This window comes from Syngnathus floridae, chromosome 17 (genome assembly GCF_059516105.1).
Source record: "Syngnathus floridae isolate MCC-2025c chromosome 17, RoL_Sflo_1.0, whole genome shotgun sequence".
Classification (NCBI taxonomy): Eukaryota; Metazoa; Chordata; class Actinopteri; order Syngnathiformes; family Syngnathidae; genus Syngnathus; species Syngnathus floridae.
Genome location: NC_142429.1, coordinates 6,336,514 through 6,357,216, shown reverse-complemented (window position 1 = coordinate 6,357,216; position 20,703 = coordinate 6,336,514). Strand labels below are relative to the sequence as shown.

The window sequence follows — 20,703 nt, the reverse complement described above, 5'->3', positions numbered from 1 at the left end:
AAAAGTAGCTTCAAAAAGCAGCTTAGTTTTAATAATGTAACACAATTGTGGAATTGTTAGTGTACTTGGTGTTCTCACAATAATTTAGTCGGATTTGGCACAGTATGAAAACATGACGGAATTAGTGAGGGGCGGTTGAATATTTGGGGGATTATTCAAAAGATTAGTTTTCATTTTAATTTTGTACATCTTAAAAAACGTGAAATTGATTTCCTCTCAAGTTTTTAAAATTGACTGAAACTGTTTATGATCAACTGACCTTTGAGGAAATGCATGACGGGAAGTTGTGTGTGTGTCGCGTGATAAAAGTGGACTTCACATCCACTCGGCTCATTTACTCAAATATGTACATTGTGAGTCATAATAAAGAAGAAAATACCACATAACCAAATAACTTTAGTCAAAAACAAAAAAACTACATTCAAATACATTCATCTCACCAAAAGTAATTTCTATGACTTTTCTAAATGTTATCACTGATTACTAATTACGAAAAGGGAGTTAATGTTGAATATCTGTCTTCGGGGAACTTCGAGCTTTCTAGTTGCGCAACAGCGATGAGTCAGATTCATTTCCGCGAACTGCAAATTGACGGACAATGCGCCCAGGTCATTGCTCGTCGGGCGAGAAAACGAGTTTGCTCATGGCGCTGATGTACCGGAGACCGTCGGGCTGCGTCACCTTCAGCTCGGTCAGAGGAGGCACCGTCCCACTGGTGAAGTACCTGAAGGCCGGGCTGGGTGACTGCATGGCATTCAAAAATACCTGATGGAAAAAAAAAAAAAAGGCCTGAGTCACTATTATGAGTATCAACAGACATTCACAGCTCATGAGTCATTGATTGACACTGGCAGGTTCAGCAACGACCCTCGTAAATTGTCCATTCTTCAAAACAACCCTTCACCTTTACAATGTCGTCTGTGTCCTGGGCTGCGTTCTGGAAGACATGACTGCAATGCTGCAGGTATCTCTCGTAGAGGTCCAGCGTGTGCGCGTCCACGTGCTCCAGGGACGGATCGCCAAGCTCCGCCTTCTTCAGGTTTACCAGGAAGTCGGTGTTGACAGGGCCGCACTCGATCAGGCTAACACTGAAGCGCAGATGTTAATTACTCAACGTTCCGGAGATGACGTAACAATGCAGCGTGTTGCAGACACTGACTAGATGTTGAAATGTTGCAGGAGAACGGCCAAGCTCTCGCACGCCCCCTCGATGGCGAACTTACTGGCGCAGTAGACCTCGTTAAATGGAAGGCCTGTGGAACAAGTTTGATTCAGAACGACCAATGCAGGAAATTCAGATCGGTCCTCACCGTGAAGGCCTCCGACGCTGCCAGTGACCATGATACGACCGCCGCGCTGAGCCTTCATCCCTGGCAGAAAGGCCTTGATGGTCTGGATGGTGCCCAGAAGGTTGACTTCCAGAATTTGCTTCATGGAGTCCAAAGAGTGAGCCTCCAGGGGACCCATCAAACCCACACCGGCATTACAGACTGAAAAAACAAAACAAAAAAAATTAGGTGGGTTTACATTTGATTCCTCAATTTTGAGCTTCCACACGACGACGCACCAAGAATGTCCACTCGCTTCTCGGCCACCTTGTCCCTGGCATCCAGGATGGACTGGCGGTCTGTGACGTCCATCTGAAGAATGTCCAGCGTGTCCTTGTGCAGGCCTTTGACGCTCTCCAGAAGACGCTCCTTCTTGGCCAGGTTCCTCATGGTGGCGTACACTTGGACACAATTTAGAGACCTCAATCAACTTAACATGCATGTTTCGTGGATTGTTACAGAAAAAACACGAGAGCATGAAAAGCCAGATTCCAAGATTGGAAACCTTTAACCTTTATGCTCAGTAAAAGAAAAAAAAAACTATCGTCACCTTTGAATGTTTGTTCCGGATCCGAAGCCAAACGAACTGCCAAGCTGAGGCCGATGCCGGATGAGCAGCCAGTGATCAAAACCACCTTCTTGTCCATGTTGCCAAGTTATGAGAGACAACTGAAGGTTGTCTTTGCCGGCTCTCGTCTTCCAAGGCCACTTTATCCCCAAACATCTTCCCATTATCTGCACCTGCAGCCCTCCCGTTTTTTTTTTCCCACGTCCTTTTTGTTTTCCATGAGAAGCGCATTGGAAAAGGGCTTAAGCGTAAATCGCTGTAATGGTGTCTAAGACCAGCAGAGGGCAGCAGAGCATCATGAAACACGCCGCCTTAAAAGGACACTTCCTCTTGGGAGCTCCATTGAACAAAAGAATGGTCGAGTTGAGGGGGGGCAAGGTCGTGTCTGGGACTTCAGATGATGCAATTGTTATTTATGTTTTTGTTTTTGATAAAGCATTGAAAAATTTCCAGCTTATCCAAGGCAAAATTTATTGGAGCATTTTATTGCTCCCATTAATCCTGCTCAGGTTCCAGAGTAGTTGGAGTTTACGCCATTCGAGAATACACACTCACAATCAAACCGAGTGGGATCTATTTTGAATTCTTGAAAGTAAACAATGATGACTTGTCGTAGCTCATCTGCCTTACAGTTCTGGATTCAAATCTCACTTGAAATCTTCCCCTCGAGGCTTTTCATTCTGAGCGATGAAGGGTGGATTAAAGCAGAAAGGTTTGTTTGTTCCACAAAAAAATGTGGCTGGTGATCAGTCAATGGTGTACTGATTAAAATTGCATTTGAATAAATATCTAACGTCAGCATCACCTTGAAGTTGTTTTTTGAGGCACTTTAGAAATGTTTTTAGTGCCCGCTGTTACATAACAGAGAATAACACTTTTGAAAAATAAAATTCTTGGGGCAATACAGAAGAAAAGGACCTTAAATGTGGCTGTTATGTAAGACAGTTATTTTAGGGGGTGTTCACAGTCCTACGGTGCATTATATTCCACAACAAAAAATACTTTGCTAGTACAAACACACTAGAGGTGCGGTAATTGTTTTACGTCTTAAATAAGGCACGCATGTCTGACATGTTTCCCTGACAGGAGGAGTTAAACAGTTTTAAAAAAAAACACTTGGCATGTCTTTTATATTTGTTATTAAAAGACTTAATTGGTCAAGCAATTAAAAAGTTACGACGTAACAAACAATAATTGACTTGTTTACCTGATGATTTGTTTTTAGCCCTCGATTCCAAACTCGGCATTGTTAAATCTGAAGATGCTTTTATTTTCTTCACCTTCGTGGGACATGATGACACTTGGACTTTTTTTTACCACCTTATTTATCTGAAAACAAACAAAAACAAAAGTAAAAAATTACTTTGGTGAAAAATATAATACCTGCATCCACTTTTTAACTCATGCAGTAAAGCCTGAACCAAGTCATGAAATATTTAACCTGGAGTTGAGTTTCTCACTACATTTAGTCAATTAAGTCCCGACGGCCAAGTGGAGGTCTGGAAATACTCTATAAACACCTCCTGGTGAAACGTTAAACCTCTCAGCTCCAGGGAATGTCATTCAAGAATATTTTTTTAATGCTATGAAAAGGTGTTGAGTTTGTTGGGAATGTAAAGAACCGGGTTGGGGCTAAAACAGAAGCTTTCAGAGAATTGAGGGTGAATAACGAGCAGTGACATCTCGCCTCTGGATAGCGTCGGGGCGGACACAATGTGAGGTTTGTAGAACTGCTGAGACGAGACGGGATGTTCCATGTCTGAGTGATATGGATGAGTCAAATGGATGAAGATGTGTTGAGTCTACATGTCGTTATCTCCATGGTGGGAGGGAGCAAATATGTAGGTTTTGAGACGTGTACTGTACTTTCTAGAATATCTTGAGTACAAGACGTAACTAAAAACATGTCCACCGCACAAAATTACACTCACAGTGACACGTCGGACTGAATACCCCGAAGGTCATTTGGACCAGAAGCCGGAAGACCACCCTCACTTTTTATATACGACTCAATTTATGGACTGTATAATTTATGTTGTATGTCGGTTTGACCCCAGAACAACAAATCAGCTTTTCCCCATTTGTATTAATTGTAAGGGGCGGAGTTTATGACCTTGTCTCAACTCCTCTTTAGAATCTGTTGGGTTTGTGTTTTTTTTTTTTTGTTCTTCGTTTGTACGAGCCACCAGAGTTCCCTTCCGCTCCTGAGACCGATTTCCAAAACAAACTGTCTTTGCGTTTAAGGCTGCTCCTACACGAGATGTTGATGGTAAAAATAGAAAATATCCGCAGTACTGCAAAAGGCATTAACAGATTTGCTCCCGTGAGCATCCTTGACATATCCCTGAAATGTTCTTCCACACACAACAATGGGGCACGTTTCAGGAAGAACACTGACCGTGGAGACAAGGTTCAACGGCTTTGGGCTTTGCTGCTTCCTGCTAAAATCATCACCGGGTGAAACAAGAGAAGACTTGTGGAAAGTATGAATGGACCTGAAAGTTGACGGTCAGCATTTTCTTTTTTTTTGGCTTCAAATCCAGACAATCGGATTTCCTGAAACTGTTTCGTTCCCTAAATGTTGATTCTTCCCCAAGGCCTTGAGTTGAGTTCACAAATGCGTTTACATTAGTTTGTCTCCTTCAACGCGGCTCGATAGCGCCTTTACATTCTTGACATTGAATCACGACTACTCCACCCGTCTCTCGGCCGTTGCCGGGATACCGTCTGTTTGCAGACACAATACGGTCCAGAAAACAAGTCCACAATTGGCAGCATTTATCGTTCACACGTGTTCCCACATCTATTTCTGGATATGTAAAAATCCCAGCCTGTCTTCTAATTGGCGTACAACAAAACGGTCTTAGCAGGTTAGAATCACCACAATATCTAAAGAAAGATAAAATGATTGCATGGCTTGAAGAGGTGACTGGATTCTGCCGAATATTTTTACTCTTCTGCTGCTCTTCTGTCTAAATACATCTGTTTTCATTGTCCAGTGCTGTTAGAGTGGTCAAGTGGTTAGTCTGGTCAAGTAAAGTTCATTTATATATGGAGGCCTTAATCACAAAACAGACTCAAGCCAACAAGTTAAAAAAAAAAAAAAAAAACACTGACCACTATCTTGGTAAGAAAGTCAAAGTGTCAGTAAAACAGGTCAAAACCCAATCTGGTTTTCAACGATGGCATCTATCTTGGCATTCACACGTAATCTTTGGTTATGCAAGCCTTTCACAAAATTCCATATAAATAACTTTGCATTTTATTAGCCTACTGGGAGGGGAAGACTTTCGACAATACTGTGAACGGAATCCACTTCCTTCATGCCGTGCCTGCATATTCATTCCTGAGCTTTCAATTCACACGAGTGGAGAACACAATCCACCTAGCGGGTTTTATTCTTCTACGACACCACGGAAGTATTTAGATCGTATTCCGATAAAGTCTTTTGTCAGCCGCTCTGGGCCGCGAGCCCGGAGAGTCCCACGCTCTCACGGTCGACAGCTAACTCCAGCCGTTACCTCAACTAAATAGTTTGTCTCGCACGCCGCCCCAACAGAAATGTTACCCGTCTTCATTGCTGGCATAGTCTCGGTGGTTGTCGTTTTTTGTTTCCGATGACTCGGCAATGTTGTTGTTGTTGAGGCCATAATAGGAATGCACTGAAATAGGCCAACTAATACTCATATTTTGTTTTAATCTCATCAGAAGAAATCTTAAAAATCTCTGTGATGAACTAATTTAAACTAAGGTTTGATTTTTTTTCTGTATTATGTATGAATAATTAGTTTTTGTATAGTGTATAATTCGCAATTTAATTGTTAACTGCAAGTCTGCATTTGCTTCTAGTTGGGCTTAATTTCACATTTTAAGATTGATGTGGAGGCAACAGGTGGAATCAAATGCAAAGGAAGCAGGATTAAGTTCCATAGTTTTAAATTTCAAAATATAAATCCTGAATTTATAATGCGCCCAAAATCAACATTGAAAGTAGCACAAGGTGTAAACAACAAAAAACTGTTTGCATGAGAAGACGAACGCGACCAATAACAAATAACCAAACATAACGCATGACCTAAATAGCCGAAAACTGACGAGACAATGAGACAGAACTGATTGGTAGACACAAGCGACGCGGCTGACAAGAACAGTTGGAAACAAAACGCAAACGAGCAAGACACATCGGGAAACAAGACGTAACATGAAAAACAATTCAAACGTCCGCAAAGACAGAACATGACGGCTGGTGAGCATACGCTGAACTCTAATAAACACATTTTATTTTTAGCCGCTAGCAAATAAGTTCCAGGCTGACATCTTGTTCCCATTAGCAAAATAAACAAATGTATGTAAATTGTCGTTTATGTCCACTGCTGTCGCTTTGCTCGTAAATAACGTCAACAAGTAGTTGTGGGCCTCCGCGGATCACACAGTAGTTGAAGTTGCTCGATTATGTAAGTTTAGTCATTTACACAAGCGCAACCCACCCCAGCGAGATGCATTGACAACATTCCTAAGAAGCATCTGGCGCTTATCATCTCTTCACATCGTTTCCTCATAAAAAACTTGACATGGCTTCGCATACGTGCTTATCACACACGACTCTCGATTGTGTCACGTCAGCGCCTGGCTTTTTCATTTCTATTTCATTGCCTGCCACGTGGATAACACGTTATGCCACCTTTGTCCTGGTTTAGGGACAAACATCCAGATTGCTGTCTTGGTGGTCGAGTTGACTGGTTCTAGAGGGTCCGAGAAGGTCACGGTGACTTTTCTCAAACGTCCTTTTGGGAGAAAGGCAAAAAAATAAATAAAAATCCCTCTGGGGATTATAAATATAAGGACCAAAGGTCGGAAAAAAATCTCAGGGAAATGCTTTCTGGGACAACCTGTCAATTAATCATGCCCGCTGAGAATTGCATAAGGGTTTCTCAGCCTATAATTTAGGTTTATGTGGCAGATGCCATTACGAGTTACGTATCGGTACATGATAAATGGCGACGGGTGATTTACGATGGGTTCAGCGAATGTGAAAGCCATTCCAAAGAGTGGCGTGCCTGGCAAATTTTTCATAGCGGAGGATGTCATCGGTCCGATGGTAGCCAGTTATGTAAGGTCATGGAGAGTTTTTATTTGAGTTACTGTTATATCATCATTCTGCCATTCTAGTTACTGGAAGGGTTTTTTGATAAAATGTTCAAAGGTGTACACTAGACATTCTCGTTGATTGGGTTTTAGGTGCTATGCTAGCACTAGCGCTGGACGTTTTAAACTGGAGAACGGAATGGTCACATTGTCCAAATACTTTTGTCCGTATAGTCTTTTGCTTTCTCTCACTCTTGCCTCAAGTTTAGCAACAAAGTGGCAGCGGATTCCATGCGGCCCGGTGTTTTTGCGTCAGCGGGGAATGTTCCTTGAGATCCATCATACTGGTGCCACATTCTTGGCACGGTCGGGCTTCGCCGTCTTGACACTCACGAGACGCTCACGAGACTTAACAGTCCGACAGCTGTGTCCACGGACGCTCTCGTTTCCTGTGAGAACAACGCTCGCTCTGCAGAGGCTTGACCCCAAGAGGCGACGGCGATCCGGACAAAAGAATCTTTTGTCTGCAGGACTTGGAAACTTTGGAAGCATGTCATGCAAAATTTGAGTTCAACAAGTCTAAAACGTAGTCCGGGAAGTTGATGTCATATGCAAATACACGAACAACTGTTCAAGCTAACCGCTATTGACGTTGCGGTATAAAAAAGAGGATTTGCACCACTGACTGACCTATGACCTTCCTCCCCCCTTGGCTTGACGTCGGGGCACAAAGGGCCAAAGAGTGGCGCTCCAAGCTGTCCCCTTGCATTTCCTGATTGTCATCATGCATAATGCACGACAACGCCGCTAATTTGTCTTGCTGATGCATCCACATCGCAGATGGATCTGCCTGCTGATTCCACTAATCATTCCCAGTTGATGTCGACTCTTCAATCATCTTAGTCCTGTTATTATTTCTCCTCGCCAATACTTTTCATCTTAATGATTTTATGAGCTGGCAACACGCTCGTCCGGTGGTTAGCATGTCTACAAACGTTGGATGACTGCTCAGCACGTCTGCCTTACAGTTTTGAAGTTCTGCTGTGAGAACTTGATTCTGTTTTCTCTGTCGAGCCCGGTTTCCTCTTTCATGCCAAAATCTTGCGTGACGACTCATCAAACAAACACAAGCCACGCTTCAGCGGGTAATCAGCCGGCTCAAGATGACCTCTGACCCCTGGCATGTGACATATGGACACACGCACCTGCTGTTGCTCCCCCCCCCTTACAGAAACCAGTGAGCTGCACAGGCTGACAGCTGGAGGAGGCATGATGGATGCGTTTGCCCGCAGCCGAATTGTTTTATCTCTCCAAGGTACAACTTGTGTACATTCTGTGCATTTGTTCTAGCGACACCTTTAGCCAGAGGCGTTGTTTTTTCCTTCAGATGAACTCACGTGGAACGCCTCCATCCCCAATGCGTAGATATTCTCCACGGAGTGCTGACACGTGACGATGGGTAGCAGGGCTTCCATTTTCCAAAAGGATCCAATAGCCAGTTTTCCATATTGGTCGTGACACCTCACGTCATCACGAGGCTCATTTTGCAGCCGCTTCTCGTCAAGATTTAGTAGGATTTTGTCGAAAACATTAGCCGCTATTATGTTCCGACGTATTTGCAAGTACATCGTTGGAGGAGAAATGCTAAAATTAGCATTTGGAAGACTTCAATAGCAGCATTTGGACCCTGGGCTTAAACTTGAAGTGAACCGGACCACACAAGGCTGGTGTGTCTTTAAAACAAGTGTCGCCTCTATTGCAAGCACGTTGGAAAAAGAAGGTGTCACTTTGGAAAGCAAAACCAGGCGCTGGTTTTGGCCTCCAAAACATTTAATACTTATTTGGATTTAAAGGTATTAAAGTGTGAGGTTTCACTGCATCAACCGCTTTTTTTTTTTGCCAGTGGCTTATTTCTTCCATTTCCTTGGGCTACTGTGAGGGGAAATTGTGCGTCAGACATGTTCTGTAGAATTCCAAACGATACTAAAATGACACGTTTGCGTAGCCTAGTTTAGGGAGCTTGACAGGAGAATGAAACAGTGTTTGATAGCCACTTCATCCCACGTCTTGAGTTGATGTTTCTTTCGGTCCTTCAGGCCCAAACACTCCCACCACAACCAGCTCAATAAATGTTTTCCATTTCTCTCCTGAGTCAGACATTCCAAATGGATCCGTTTCCTCGCTTCCTGCTGCTTTCTTTCTAGCTTTCGTCTCCTCCGCCATTGTGATTTCTTCTGATTTCTAGTGATGTCCTCTGTCTCTTGATGGATTCCAAAGTTTATTGTTCGTTATTTTTGCAAGTCGATTTCTCATCCATAAAATATTATATATATTCCCAACTAAAATAAAGTTATTAAGACACTCTTCCCCCAGCTCTGACTTCAACTAGTGTAAAAATTACAAATCATTTTACCTGCTGCAGGTTTTACCACTTATTTCTTTGTCACGACATGCAAAAATGAGTTCACGAGAAGCTTGTCATGCATTCCTGCGGTGAGGTTACGGCAAAACATCTCTGTACCTGCAAAGTCGCCCACTTGCTCGTTCAACAATCACGCCCTTCCGGTAACGGCAAAAAGCTCGATATGGACATGCCACTTCCAATGCGGTCGAAGCTAAAGCCACGCCTCCGTTTTCTATCGCGCCAATTAAGGTCACTGGTGTCATCTTAGATAGGTTGCCATGAATTATTAAATAAATCATTAATAGTCATATTCACAGGTCTCTTACGGCTCCCGTGTGCAAGTACATCAATATCCGCTCTTAGCTAGTACACTAAAACTCTGTATAAACATTCCACAGGCAAACGTCACTTTTTAATAAGGCAACGCTGACTTGAAATCTCTTTTGAAGCCCACACATTACGCTCCTGTTAAGATCACAAAATAGCTTATCAGACATCTTGTTTTTATCCCCTAGGTGTTTTTTCTCCCCGCTTTGGAGGTCTAGGAATTTAACTTTTAATACCAGCAGTGCACATCAAATGACTTTTAGAGTTTGAGAACACGGCTGATCTTTCCCATGCGGGCCACCAACGAGTTGTTGTTGTTGTGTGGCAAAGGGGCGGGAAAAGTGGAAATTGGGAGGGCTTCAGATGTGGGTGGCGTATTTAAGCAACTTAAATCAACCCGGGCAGGGGACCGTTACATTTTATGAGGTGTAAGCCAAATCATTTCGCTAAATAGCAACTTACAAATTACAAGTCGCAAAACGACCGACATAATAGCTAACTGTCGGTTGTTGTAAAAAGACAAACCCAGAATTTGTGCAACTAATTTCAACAATCCAGTCTAATATAAAATAAATGAGCAGGACAGGAGAAAATCTAAAATAACACATCTATTTTTATAAGTAATATTTGTATGTAAATGACACAAGTCCCTCCACACTAGCAAGGACTGAGTGGATTTCGATCAGATTACAACGACTTTGAATCTTATCACTTGCAATCCCTTTCTCGCACTCTCGACTGTTCCACGGTTTTGTCATGGAGAATTCCTGTTAAATGGGTCAAATTTTCCTAACAAAAAGGACAGGAGAAAAGGCCGGGGAGAAAGTAAATACACTCAGAGGAGGTTGTTTGACTTTCCTCTACATTAGCTCTTGTAAAGTACCTCACAAGGATACGTCACTCACTTATTTGCCGTCTTCGGGCCGTCCTCATTAGTCCCACGTCATCGGTGTTGCTTAGAACTGGGCCACAGAAACTAAAAAGGAGAAAACCAGATTGTGTGTTTACATAGGCAAAAGGTTAAAAGGCAGAATCCCGAGGGGGGACAAATATTGAACATTTACGTGTCAAGGACGCTTTTTGGCAACCGATATGTCTCTACGCTTCGATGGCCTGCTTCCAATGACGTGGCAAAAGGTGTGAAGAGTTGAAGAACAAGAAAGGTATTTTTAATCAAGTTAATAAAGCCACAATTTGCACATAGTGGCTGTTAATTAATTCTTTTGAAAAACACACGCCTATCCTAGGTCTAAAAAAAGCTACTCAATGCACCGCAAATCATTTACCTGCTGCTAAATCCCCATTGTGTATGATTCAAACATGTCCACATGTTGAATTCTTGAGCAGGACGGGGCCCAAACAAAACCCAGGTCTGTTTTGCTCTCGCACGTCAGAAAGGTCACGACATAACTTCTCACATTTATGCAAGTTAAATTGCGAGCTGGCAGGATAATTCTCTGGTATGTGTTTTGGTTTGCTTTCCTGTGCCGGATCATAGTCGCTAGTCGGCCAATGAGTGTCCTCTGCACTTTGACCCCTGTAGGAAAGATGGTGGAAGGGTCAAGGCTCTGTGGAGGTACCGTTTAGGTGCAAGAGGTTACGCAATACGTTAATGACTCAGGGGGAACTCGTGGAATGTCCGCCGTCAATGGCAGTCTTTGACATCACTGCTGTTGGCGGCAACACAATTAGCTTTGCTAGGCTAAAAACGGACAATTGTGTCTTGTGTGCTTCATAACAGCTTTGTGTAGCATGTGACGTACCACTAGAAAATGTGCAACGCCGTGAGCCATGACAGCAGCACACACAGTTTGGTTAGCTCTATGCTAACTGGACATAATAATCATCATTGACCTGCGAGCACAATTAGCCATTGGAGGATCAATTACAAATACTTTACTACAGTACTTAAGTAGAATCTTCAGGAATCCGTACTTTACTCGAATATGTATTTTTCTGTCAACTATTTACTTTTACTCCCTATATTTTCAAAATGGCCTCTTTACTTTGGTTTGACCTGATCTATGACCCCAAACACTTTGGCCATCTTGTTAAATATTCACAATGATTGGATTTCATAGAAAACCTCATTTAACCGTACTTAATCTCAGCGTTTTTGACGTCGTTTGTTGTTCAAAATAAAATGCTCCCCTTGCCTTGACACGCCCCGGACCGCTTAGACTGCAGCTATTTGTCGGTGAACTGTTAGTTGTCGTTTACAGCCAGTCTGTCGGGATCGTCATCACTTTCCACATTGACTCATCCCAGGCAACGCCTCGGGATGCTCAGCATTCCTCTGGCTGGCACTCTCCCAATCGAGTCTCACCTGCACAGCTGCAACACAGCCAAGCCCAGTTGGCAAAAAAGATCATGATGAAAGCACCCAGCATACTTGGCAAAAGCACATATGGCTTGTGAAGACAGTGTTTAGTGGCAAGAGCTAACCAAAAAAAGTCTATATGAAAGACAACGCTTTGACCTCGATTCAAATGTTAACCGGCACTATTGAAAATGGGTAAAAGGAAATATTCTCATTTACCAGATTTTGTACTATTACGTGCTGTAAGCCTAATAATGTGTTTTTTTAAATGTGTTTATTCTGTTATCATATAGTTGTACCAGTCAGACTGATGGCTAAAGCTTATTCTTATTTTTTTACGCTTACCAGCATGAGATACTAAATTACTAAGATACTACATAGCTTTATTCAATAATAAAGATTAAAAAAATTTTTTTTTAAATTACAGCCAAGGTTATCTCTGCCCTGCTAGTATCAACCAGTAAGCACAGACAATTCAGTGCTGAACCGTAAAGTCATCTGAAAAATTTGGAATGTGGTTTTTACCTGCAAACTCGTGTGACGTGAACGTTTCACAGGGGCAGCGAGCGCTCATCATGGCCCCGCCCCTTTTCTATTATTGCCTGCAATCTGATTGGTCCAGGACTGGTAACGTCTCAGACATGGGCGGGCCTGCAGTAGCAGTTTATTAACCGAAACGAGGAGAGGAAGTCAGAGCAATTTAAACAGCAGTCAGTTACATTCCTTGCAACTTGGATTATTTTTGCACGCCTCTATCCGATGCTGACATATTTTATTACCATGTTCAGCTCTACCTGATCTCCCTACAGCACTTTTGTTTTGTCCCTAGACAGTTGATTTAAACTTTGCTTAATGATGCTCAGCGCTGCGAAGATTGACAACAAGAGCGGCATGATTGCAGAAGTCCACACCAGGATAAGATCGGATCCCTTCTCGGCCAATTACGAGCTGGCTGCCAAAGAACTAGGCCGGTAAGTGATGTCTTTGGTTGATTAGTTTGTTTGTATCCACTGAGCCGTTAAAAAAAAAAAGTCTCAACTGAAACGCGTCACACGGCGCTTTGGAAGCTAAAGTGATTGCGTTAATCATATTAGTTCGTTTGCGTCAGGCACGTGTGAGTGAGACGCGTGCGGGGTTTGTAATTTTGAAAGTTCTGATGTGCGAGTACAAACATTTTCGAATCTATTTTTTGCAACATTATTGTGTTGAAGTTTGTCCATTCATTCTCTGGCTTAGAGGCGCACGAGTCCCCCCAAAAGTCACTCGCATACCTAAGGACAATTTGGGGACATTTTTGGAAAGTGGGAAGAAAATTTGAGTACCTTCCTGGAGAAACTCCACACATGAAGGAAACCCTGAGCTGAAAATTGAACTCCGAACCTCAAGTCGTAATTTGATACGTACTAATTTTACAGAACGATTCTACTTCTGCTTAGCGCCTGCTGACTCACACCATGAGGTGTTTGAATATTTCTGTCTCTCGTGCACACGGGCAAATAAGGTGAGCAAGGGTAACATTAGAAAGTGTAATCACTTATAGCATCAGAAATATCTGAGCTCATCACTGCACCAAAAGTCTAAATAAAGAAATAAAAGGATGCCTGAGCTGGGATAGGGGAGCATGTCAGTTTCTTGCAGCCCCCCCCCCTCTCTCTCACAGATGTCAGTTTGAAATTGGCCCTTGTAAGTGTGTACTGTATGTGTGTGTGATTAGATTTAAAGGTAGCACACTTACGAGGTGGATGTTGAGCCTATTAGAGCTTGTTTGCAGCCGGATATTAAATGTTACTCCATCAGCTCCTTTATTATCGATGACATCACCGCTGGGGCCTCTATTGCATGCACGGTTTCCTGTCGTTTGTCATGGTGCAAAATTCCGCAGGAAGTTAGTTCATGACTCAAGAGTCCGAACGATTTTCACAACGCACACTAACATTTATAAATATGACATCATAACTACTCTCATAATGCAAGGACACAAGATGCTGCATAAAAATCCCACAAATGTGCTTTGGTCTAACAGCCCATTTTGGATGACAGCCACGTTTGGTGACCTTTGACTCCTGTTTGAAAAGACCCCCGCTCGCTGCCCTCTGTGGCCATTGAGCTCGTCTTTTCATCACACATGTAGTTCATGTCCCCCCTTCTCCATGGGGGCTAATTAACTTGAGGAAAAAAAGCTCTGACGGGGGTTTTGCCTTTTTACATTCTTTGCACAATGACCCAGAAGCTCCGGGCCACAAACGGTGAGGCCGGATTTGGTGTGGGGAAAAATTGAGCAGCACCGCGCTGACTGGACCCTTTCAGGTACATTGTGGTCACTTTAGCCGGAGCTAAACGTTGAGCCAATGAAACTCACCCCTGGTCAGGTGGGTGGTCCGTGATACCAACTGGCGACGTTTTTGTACGACTGTCACGGCTTCTGTGTGGAGGCGTCCATTTGTCCATGTTGCTGTCAGCTGTGTTGAAAAAGAAAGAGGAGGAAGGAGAGGGGGGGTCATTATGTGCTGGGGTGGACATCTCGACCTTTGACTAATGAACATGTGAACGCCCAGAACATTTAAGCAGCATCTCGTTTACTATCTGCAAGGTTGTCCGCGGTCCTTACTGTAACTATTGCATAACTTTTAATATCATACTGGCAATCTTCAATATTTGCTTGACTTCTCGCAGTATTATGGATCCTTAGCCGCCTGGTCAAACCTTCCAAGCAGGGGGAAGAAAAAAAAAAGTGTCTAATGGCATTTCCTTTGCACATATTTGAGCTCAATAGCAACATCTGTGCTGTCCAATGAAACCACTTGGCCGGTCTTTGTCAGTGTGTGTGTGTGGCCCCATTGTGGCATGTTAGCGCGATTCCAGGCATCTTGTCCTTTTCTGAGAGTAATGATTGTTTTTTGATTTGTCTGTCTCCAGGGGAAAATTTGCGGTGGTGAAGAAGTGCACGGAGAAGGCAACGGGCAAGCAGTACGCCGCCAAGTTCCTACGCAAGCGGCGGAAGGGTCAGGATTGCCGCGTGGACATCCTCAATGAGATCGCCGTGTTGGAGCTGGCCAAGTGCAACCCGTACGTGGTGGCCTTGCATGAAGTCTACGAGACGGCCACCGAGATCGTCCTGGTGTTGGAATGGTAAGAATGAAAAGCTCGCAGAATTAACGTGGGTTCAAAAGGATTTGCTTGTAACTTAGAAATTCTAGCTTTGAAATATAGCGGTTATACAAATGAGCAACAAAATGTGGGTCGTCACTTAAGTGTGTGAGAGATTAGTTTGCGGAATACCTTTACACGCTCACAGGAAATTGAAACGTTCGTAAACAACCCGTGTGGTTGAAAACGGTAAGTAGTCTCGTTGCGGCTTTGTCGCTATGTTAGGCCGAGCGGCGTTCTCACGAAATGCAAATGCGGGAAGCAGCACCGCAGGTCAGCTTCACAGCAGCATTTGCACTAACTTTTTTTTTTTTCCATTTCCCGTGAAGCGGCACAAAGCAAAGCTGCTAAAAGTAGCGCGCCGGCCGCCAAAGACACTCGCACACATGCTGTCACACATTTTTGGCATAGCCGCAACCACATCCGCAGTCTTGTCTGTGAAGTAGACACGAGTTTCGCAGCGCTTCACGTGCAGCTGCAGTCGGTAGTTTACCACAACCCCCACCAAAAAAAAAAAAAAAAGAGAAGACGAGCCTGGGTAGTCTGTATGAAAAGTCAGGTTTGAATCTTCTGAACTATCGTGAGGATTTTTAGTTTGCCCTGGCTAGGACGTGATTTGAAAGTTATCTTTTAATTTCCTGTTTTCATTTATTTACATTTTGAAAAATACCCCCCCCTCTCTCTGTCCTCCCCCCCATTTGCTTTTCCAATCTTGCATTGTCTACACTTGGCCGAAGCTCCGATGACCTCACTGATCTTTTTTTAAAATCGAGCAGCAACCCGGAGGTCCTAAAACTGACTGGACCGGACAGCCCCCCCACCCTCGTGTTTAATAGCCACTTACTCGGAGATTTAAGGCTGATCCGACCTCATCCATTCCCCCATGTGGTCAACCGCGGGCTTTAATCTGGCTGCTCGCCGTACGGGGGGGAACATCTCAAATCGTGAGAGCGTTTGCTCTCTGGAAAGATCCAAAAATCTTCTTGATGAACACAGACGTTTACTGTCTTAACTGTTTTATAAAATGTGAAACTGAGGCGGAAAAACATATTTCTCTTTTAGCGCTTCCGTGATGACTCAGGCTAATCGTTTTAATAAATTCAATTGCTAACAAAAAGGGGGGAAAATTCTGAAATTTAACCGTAAATGCAGAGCCGAGCTCGAGGGATCACAACAAAGTGGATCAGATCCCCTAACCCAAATCCAGCAAAACATCGGCGCTGTTTGCACAGCTGAAACCGGTCGTGGACGCAGCGTCGAGGAGGCCGACGTCGTTACGTAACCCCCTCACGACGATTCCTCCGAAAGATAAAAAGCACATGTAACCGTCTAAATCCTCCACACATGCTTCCAGTTTTTCAGTGGGTTGACCTTGTTGTATCGGAGGATCTCGCTACCGAGATTTTCTAGAACTTTTATCACTTATGCTACACTGCAGTTTCTAATTCATATCAGATATTTAGAGAAAGCCTGATTGTATTTTGAAGATATAGAACACAATGTTTTGCTACTATGGTAACTTGACCCATATAATAGTCAAGCCAACCCGGGTATTGCTCCTTATCTAAACATGCCAACTCACCCTGTCATGATTAGCTAGTGAGAACTGAAGTGGCTACCATTAGCCCAGATATGAACCTGTTATCAAGCCAAAGTACACTGAGACGTGGCGTTATGTAACGATGAAATTCAAACATGAGATTGGGTTTCGGTTGGTTGTCCTCATTTACTTCGACAAGGCGAAATGGCTTTTGTCCCTTTGAAGGAAACGGATATACATTTATATATTTATATCATATCCATAATACTGCTCGTATTCTAAAGTCTTCTCCCGACTCAGTTTTTCCCTCCCTGTTCTTTTCCCAGCGCTGCCGGCGGCGAGATCTTTGACCAATGCGTCGCCGACAACGACGACGCGTTCACGGAGAAAGACGTCATCCGGCTGGCCCGGCAGATCCTGATGGGGGTGGCCTTCTTGCATCACAATAATGTGGTGCATCTTGATCTGAAGGTAAGAGGCACTATACGGTCGATGCCCTGAAGGTGGTGGCGGTATTTTGCTTGTTATGTAACTCCGGCACACAGCCTAGTTCCCATGGGGAGGGGGGGGGGGGGGGGGGGGGGGGGGGGGGGGGGGGGGGGGGGGGGGTCTAATCACACTAGATGAAGGATATTACTTAAAGGCTTTCATTTTTTTTGATGGGTCGTTGTCCTTAAGTATCCGGTTCCTCCACCAGAAAACATGTCATCTTGATAAAAGTAATCCCTAATGGGTCCGTGATTGGGGTGTCAGGGGATTCGGTTCCCAAGCAAATCTGGAATTAGTCCAAGCCATTGTGCGCCGCAACAACTTAGTCATCGGATGCGATGTCCGACCCCGTTCTCCCTGATTGGCTTAGCTAAGATCAGACGCTCGGCGAGATGCCGACTGACGACTTCCAAATCCTCCGGGGGGGGGTGCTTTTCATCTCAACCGAAGCGCCAAATCCCATCCGCTACCGAGTTTGGCGCTTACGTAACCTCAGTCCCTCCGATCCCCGCAGCCACAGAACATCTTGCTGACGAGCGCCAGGCCACTGGGTGACATCCGGATTGTGGACTTCGGCCTGTCCAGACGCGTGGACAGCATCAGCGAAGTCCGGGAGATTCTGGGTACTCCTGAGTATGTTGGTGAGTCTCGATACTTCCCTCCACAGTCACATCACACATTTTTGGGGGGGTAAAATGCATATGTGCATTCACATACCCTCAAAAATATTATTAGCCATTGGCTAATCAAGATCATTTGTGTTCTAGCACCAGAGATTCTCAGCTACGAACCCATCACCACTGCAACAGACATGTGGTGAGTGTACCCCATAGCCCCTCCCCCATCAAGGCTAAAACTGCGTCAAAAAGCTGACAGTCATCTGTCTTCTCACGCAATCAGGAGCATCGGGGTTCTGACCTACGTCATGCTGACCGGCGAGTCACCCTTCCTGGGAGAAGACAAGCAAGAGACGTTTCTCAACATCTCTCAGGTCAGCGTGGAGTACTCGCACGACACCTTCCAGGACGTCTCGCCGCCGGCTGTCGACTTCATCAAGTCCCTGTTGGTGAAAAACCCCAGGTGAGGTTAACGTAGACACGAGATGACATTCAGGATGTAAGTCAGGCCGGAAACGCGTCTGAAATGAGCACATAAGGCAAAAATCGGTTTCCTCTTGCGCAAGTTGTGACTTAATTTTGTAGTACGTATTTCTGTTGCGATAACTTCAAAACAGACGCATGAGTCATTTGGGTCCAGTCACTTGAGTCGTCATCCCCCAGCAGAAGCTTTCTGATTTATTCAACATGAATCCAATAAAAACTGTGGCTGAAGAAAAAGAATAACAAGCAATCTATTCTCTGAGATTAAATGATGGGAACATTTTCCGAGTAAAAGATGTTTTTTTTGTTCCATTTTGGTTATGTAAAAAAAAAAAAAAGAATTTTTACTCATCTGTGATGTTGTTGTGTTTTTAGGAAGAGAGCCACGGCGGAGGAATGTCTGAGCCACCCTTGGCTGAACCCCCACCCCCTCGTGCAACTCCACGCCACGCCATCTTTGTCGTCCTTGGACGAACCCGACACTGGCGACAGCAGCCAGTCCGAGGAGTCGGAGCCCGAGAGTCCGGCGCCGTCCCCGGAACTGGGCCTGATGGGTTCGTACCTGGCGTGCCCGTGCCAGGGCGAGCTGAAGACGGGCTGCGGCTCGTTCTCCTTCACCGAGCCGCCCTTCGTCCCTCGGCCCGAAATACAGCAAGAGCTCATCTGCTGAAGGACAAACAGAGACGCCCTTTAGAGACGCTCGTTTAGACTCAGTCGGGGAAACAACGAGAATGAAGAAGACGGGTTCCTCGTTTTAAACAGAACTAGTTTCCCCAAACCGAATTGGGTCGCAAGAAGTAACACAAACTGGTTCCGGACATCCATCCATCTACAATGAGTTTTTGGAGAAGGAGGAGCGGGAAAATAATGTTTGGACATTTTAAAGTGAGCTTAGCGCAAAAGAAGTCTTTTTTTTTTTTTTATATATAATGTTTATTTAAGTTACATTTGCCTCTATTGTCAGTCTGAGTCAGCATTCTCACTTTCCCAAGACAATTTTGAGCACTTTTATTTTATTTTTACAAAAAAATTTCAGTTAAAAAGGACTTTTCACGTAATCGTACAGCCCGAACCTACTGTACATATGGTAAAAGTGCCACGATGTATTCATATTGTTCTTTTGGGCGTTTGCACAAGTCTTCGCACCTTTTTGTTTTTATTTTTATTTTTTTTTAACAATTTGTACTTCAAGAATGCAGCAAGATTTTGAAAATAACTGATGGAGGCTGAAACGGTAACCAAAGAAGAGTCGTACAATACACAACGCTCGGGAGGGAGCAAGACGTCGTAATATTTCCACCAATAAAGCGAAGTCTTTCTCGCCCGTCCGTCCGTGGATCAATTTGGTTGCTAACATGTTTGGCTTTTTCAATGTTATCTTTTTATTTGTTTTCCGTTGTTATTAATGATGCCTTTTGCTTGTGGATTTCAGCCAGTTTTGCACTTGTCCTCATGGACTTTTTTTTTTTTTTGTTTAAAGTTGAATAAATGTTATTGTTGTTGCAGAGAAATACATGTACATTTTGTATCAACTCTTACGACTACTAGCATTTTTTCCACTTTGAAAATAAATCATCAGAAATATTCCATAAAAAAGCCACAATACACTTTTTGTAAACTATATTTAAAAAAAATACCACATTGATTGAACTAACAAACCAAAACCCCAACAAAGCTAAGAAACTTTTATAATCAAGTTACCTTTTCTAAATTATTTCGGTCTGATTCTGAATCTGCCTCTATTTTTTCTATAGCACATCAGCTTTGTAATATATATTTAGTAATATGCATTTATGAATTAAGATGAGGAAACGGTGACTTTTTTTTTAAAAGTCAGCTATAATAACAAAGCATGGCAAAAGCTGTAATACGCAAGTTTTTATAGGTCCAACTTAAAAACAAAAAATACAAATCTCAAAAACCAGAAGTATTTTTTTTAGAAGCAGTGTCAGAAATGTTTAGAGACTCAAAGCCACCTTTAATTAAAATATAACCAGTGTAATTTTCTAGTTTCAGTCATCCCCATCTTGTTTCACTTTGGCCTCTTTTTCAACCACTTCAATTATACCGCAGTTCTTGCACCTTACATAACACAGAGATTCCTTTCTGCTTAAATTCACAATAATGCTTTGGGGGGGTAAAAAAAAAAAAAAATGCACCATCTTATGACCTGCAGATCATCTTCCATATATGAAGATGTACAGCTAATCAAATCTTGCTGGCTTCATCCCTGTGGAATGCATCAGGGTGATGCTCTGACCTCCTGGCTGTCTCCTGCTACATTCCGCCCGATGACCTCCAGCTTTTCGGTGCAAACATGAGACCGCGTAAGCTCAAACTGCAGCAAAACACGGAAATCTCATCAAAGAAAATACTGTAAATAAATACCGCTATT

At 43.5% G+C, this 20,703-nt stretch overlaps 2 protein-coding genes across 6 annotated transcripts; one reads left to right on the top strand and one right to left on the bottom strand.

The window, feature by feature from the left end:
• Nucleotides 1-378: 378 nt before the first annotated feature.
• hsd17b1 (hydroxysteroid (17-beta) dehydrogenase 1) lies at nt 379-14,493 on the bottom strand. Of its 5 annotated transcripts, XM_088357946.1 has the most exons (12): nt 14,392-14,493; nt 13,768-13,883; nt 12,558-12,683; nt 11,869-12,046; nt 10,618-11,249; nt 3,104-3,225; nt 1,568-1,729; nt 1,311-1,490; nt 1,160-1,253; nt 905-1,088; nt 682-765; nt 379-581 (listed from the first exon to the last, which is right to left on the bottom strand). In XM_088357946.1, exons 6-12 carry the CDS (start codon nt 3,141-3,143, stop codon nt 474-476), a joined length of 852 nt encoding a protein of 283 aa, XP_088214072.1. In that variant the 5' UTR covers nt 3,144-3,225; nt 10,618-11,249; nt 11,869-12,046; nt 12,558-12,683; nt 13,768-13,883; nt 14,392-14,493; the 3' UTR covers nt 379-473. The 5 variants fall into 5 exon arrangements, with proteins under 5 accessions (XP_088214072.1, XP_088214070.1, XP_088214071.1 ...); XM_088357944.1 differs by having other exon boundaries at nt 659-765; nt 1,160-1,490; nt 1,879-3,225; XM_088357945.1 differs by having other exon boundaries at nt 379-765; nt 1,879-3,225.
• On the top strand, nt 12,709-19,840 carry stk17al (serine/threonine kinase 17a like). Its single transcript, XM_088357941.1, has 7 exons — nt 12,709-13,003; nt 14,949-15,161; nt 17,046-17,190; nt 17,723-17,849; nt 17,976-18,024; nt 18,109-18,288; nt 18,684-19,840. Exons 1-7 carry the CDS (start codon nt 12,885-12,887, stop codon nt 18,976-18,978), a joined length of 1,128 nt encoding a protein of 375 aa, XP_088214067.1. The 5' UTR covers nt 12,709-12,884; the 3' UTR covers nt 18,979-19,840.
• The last annotated feature ends 863 nt before the right edge of the window (nt 19,841-20,703 follow it).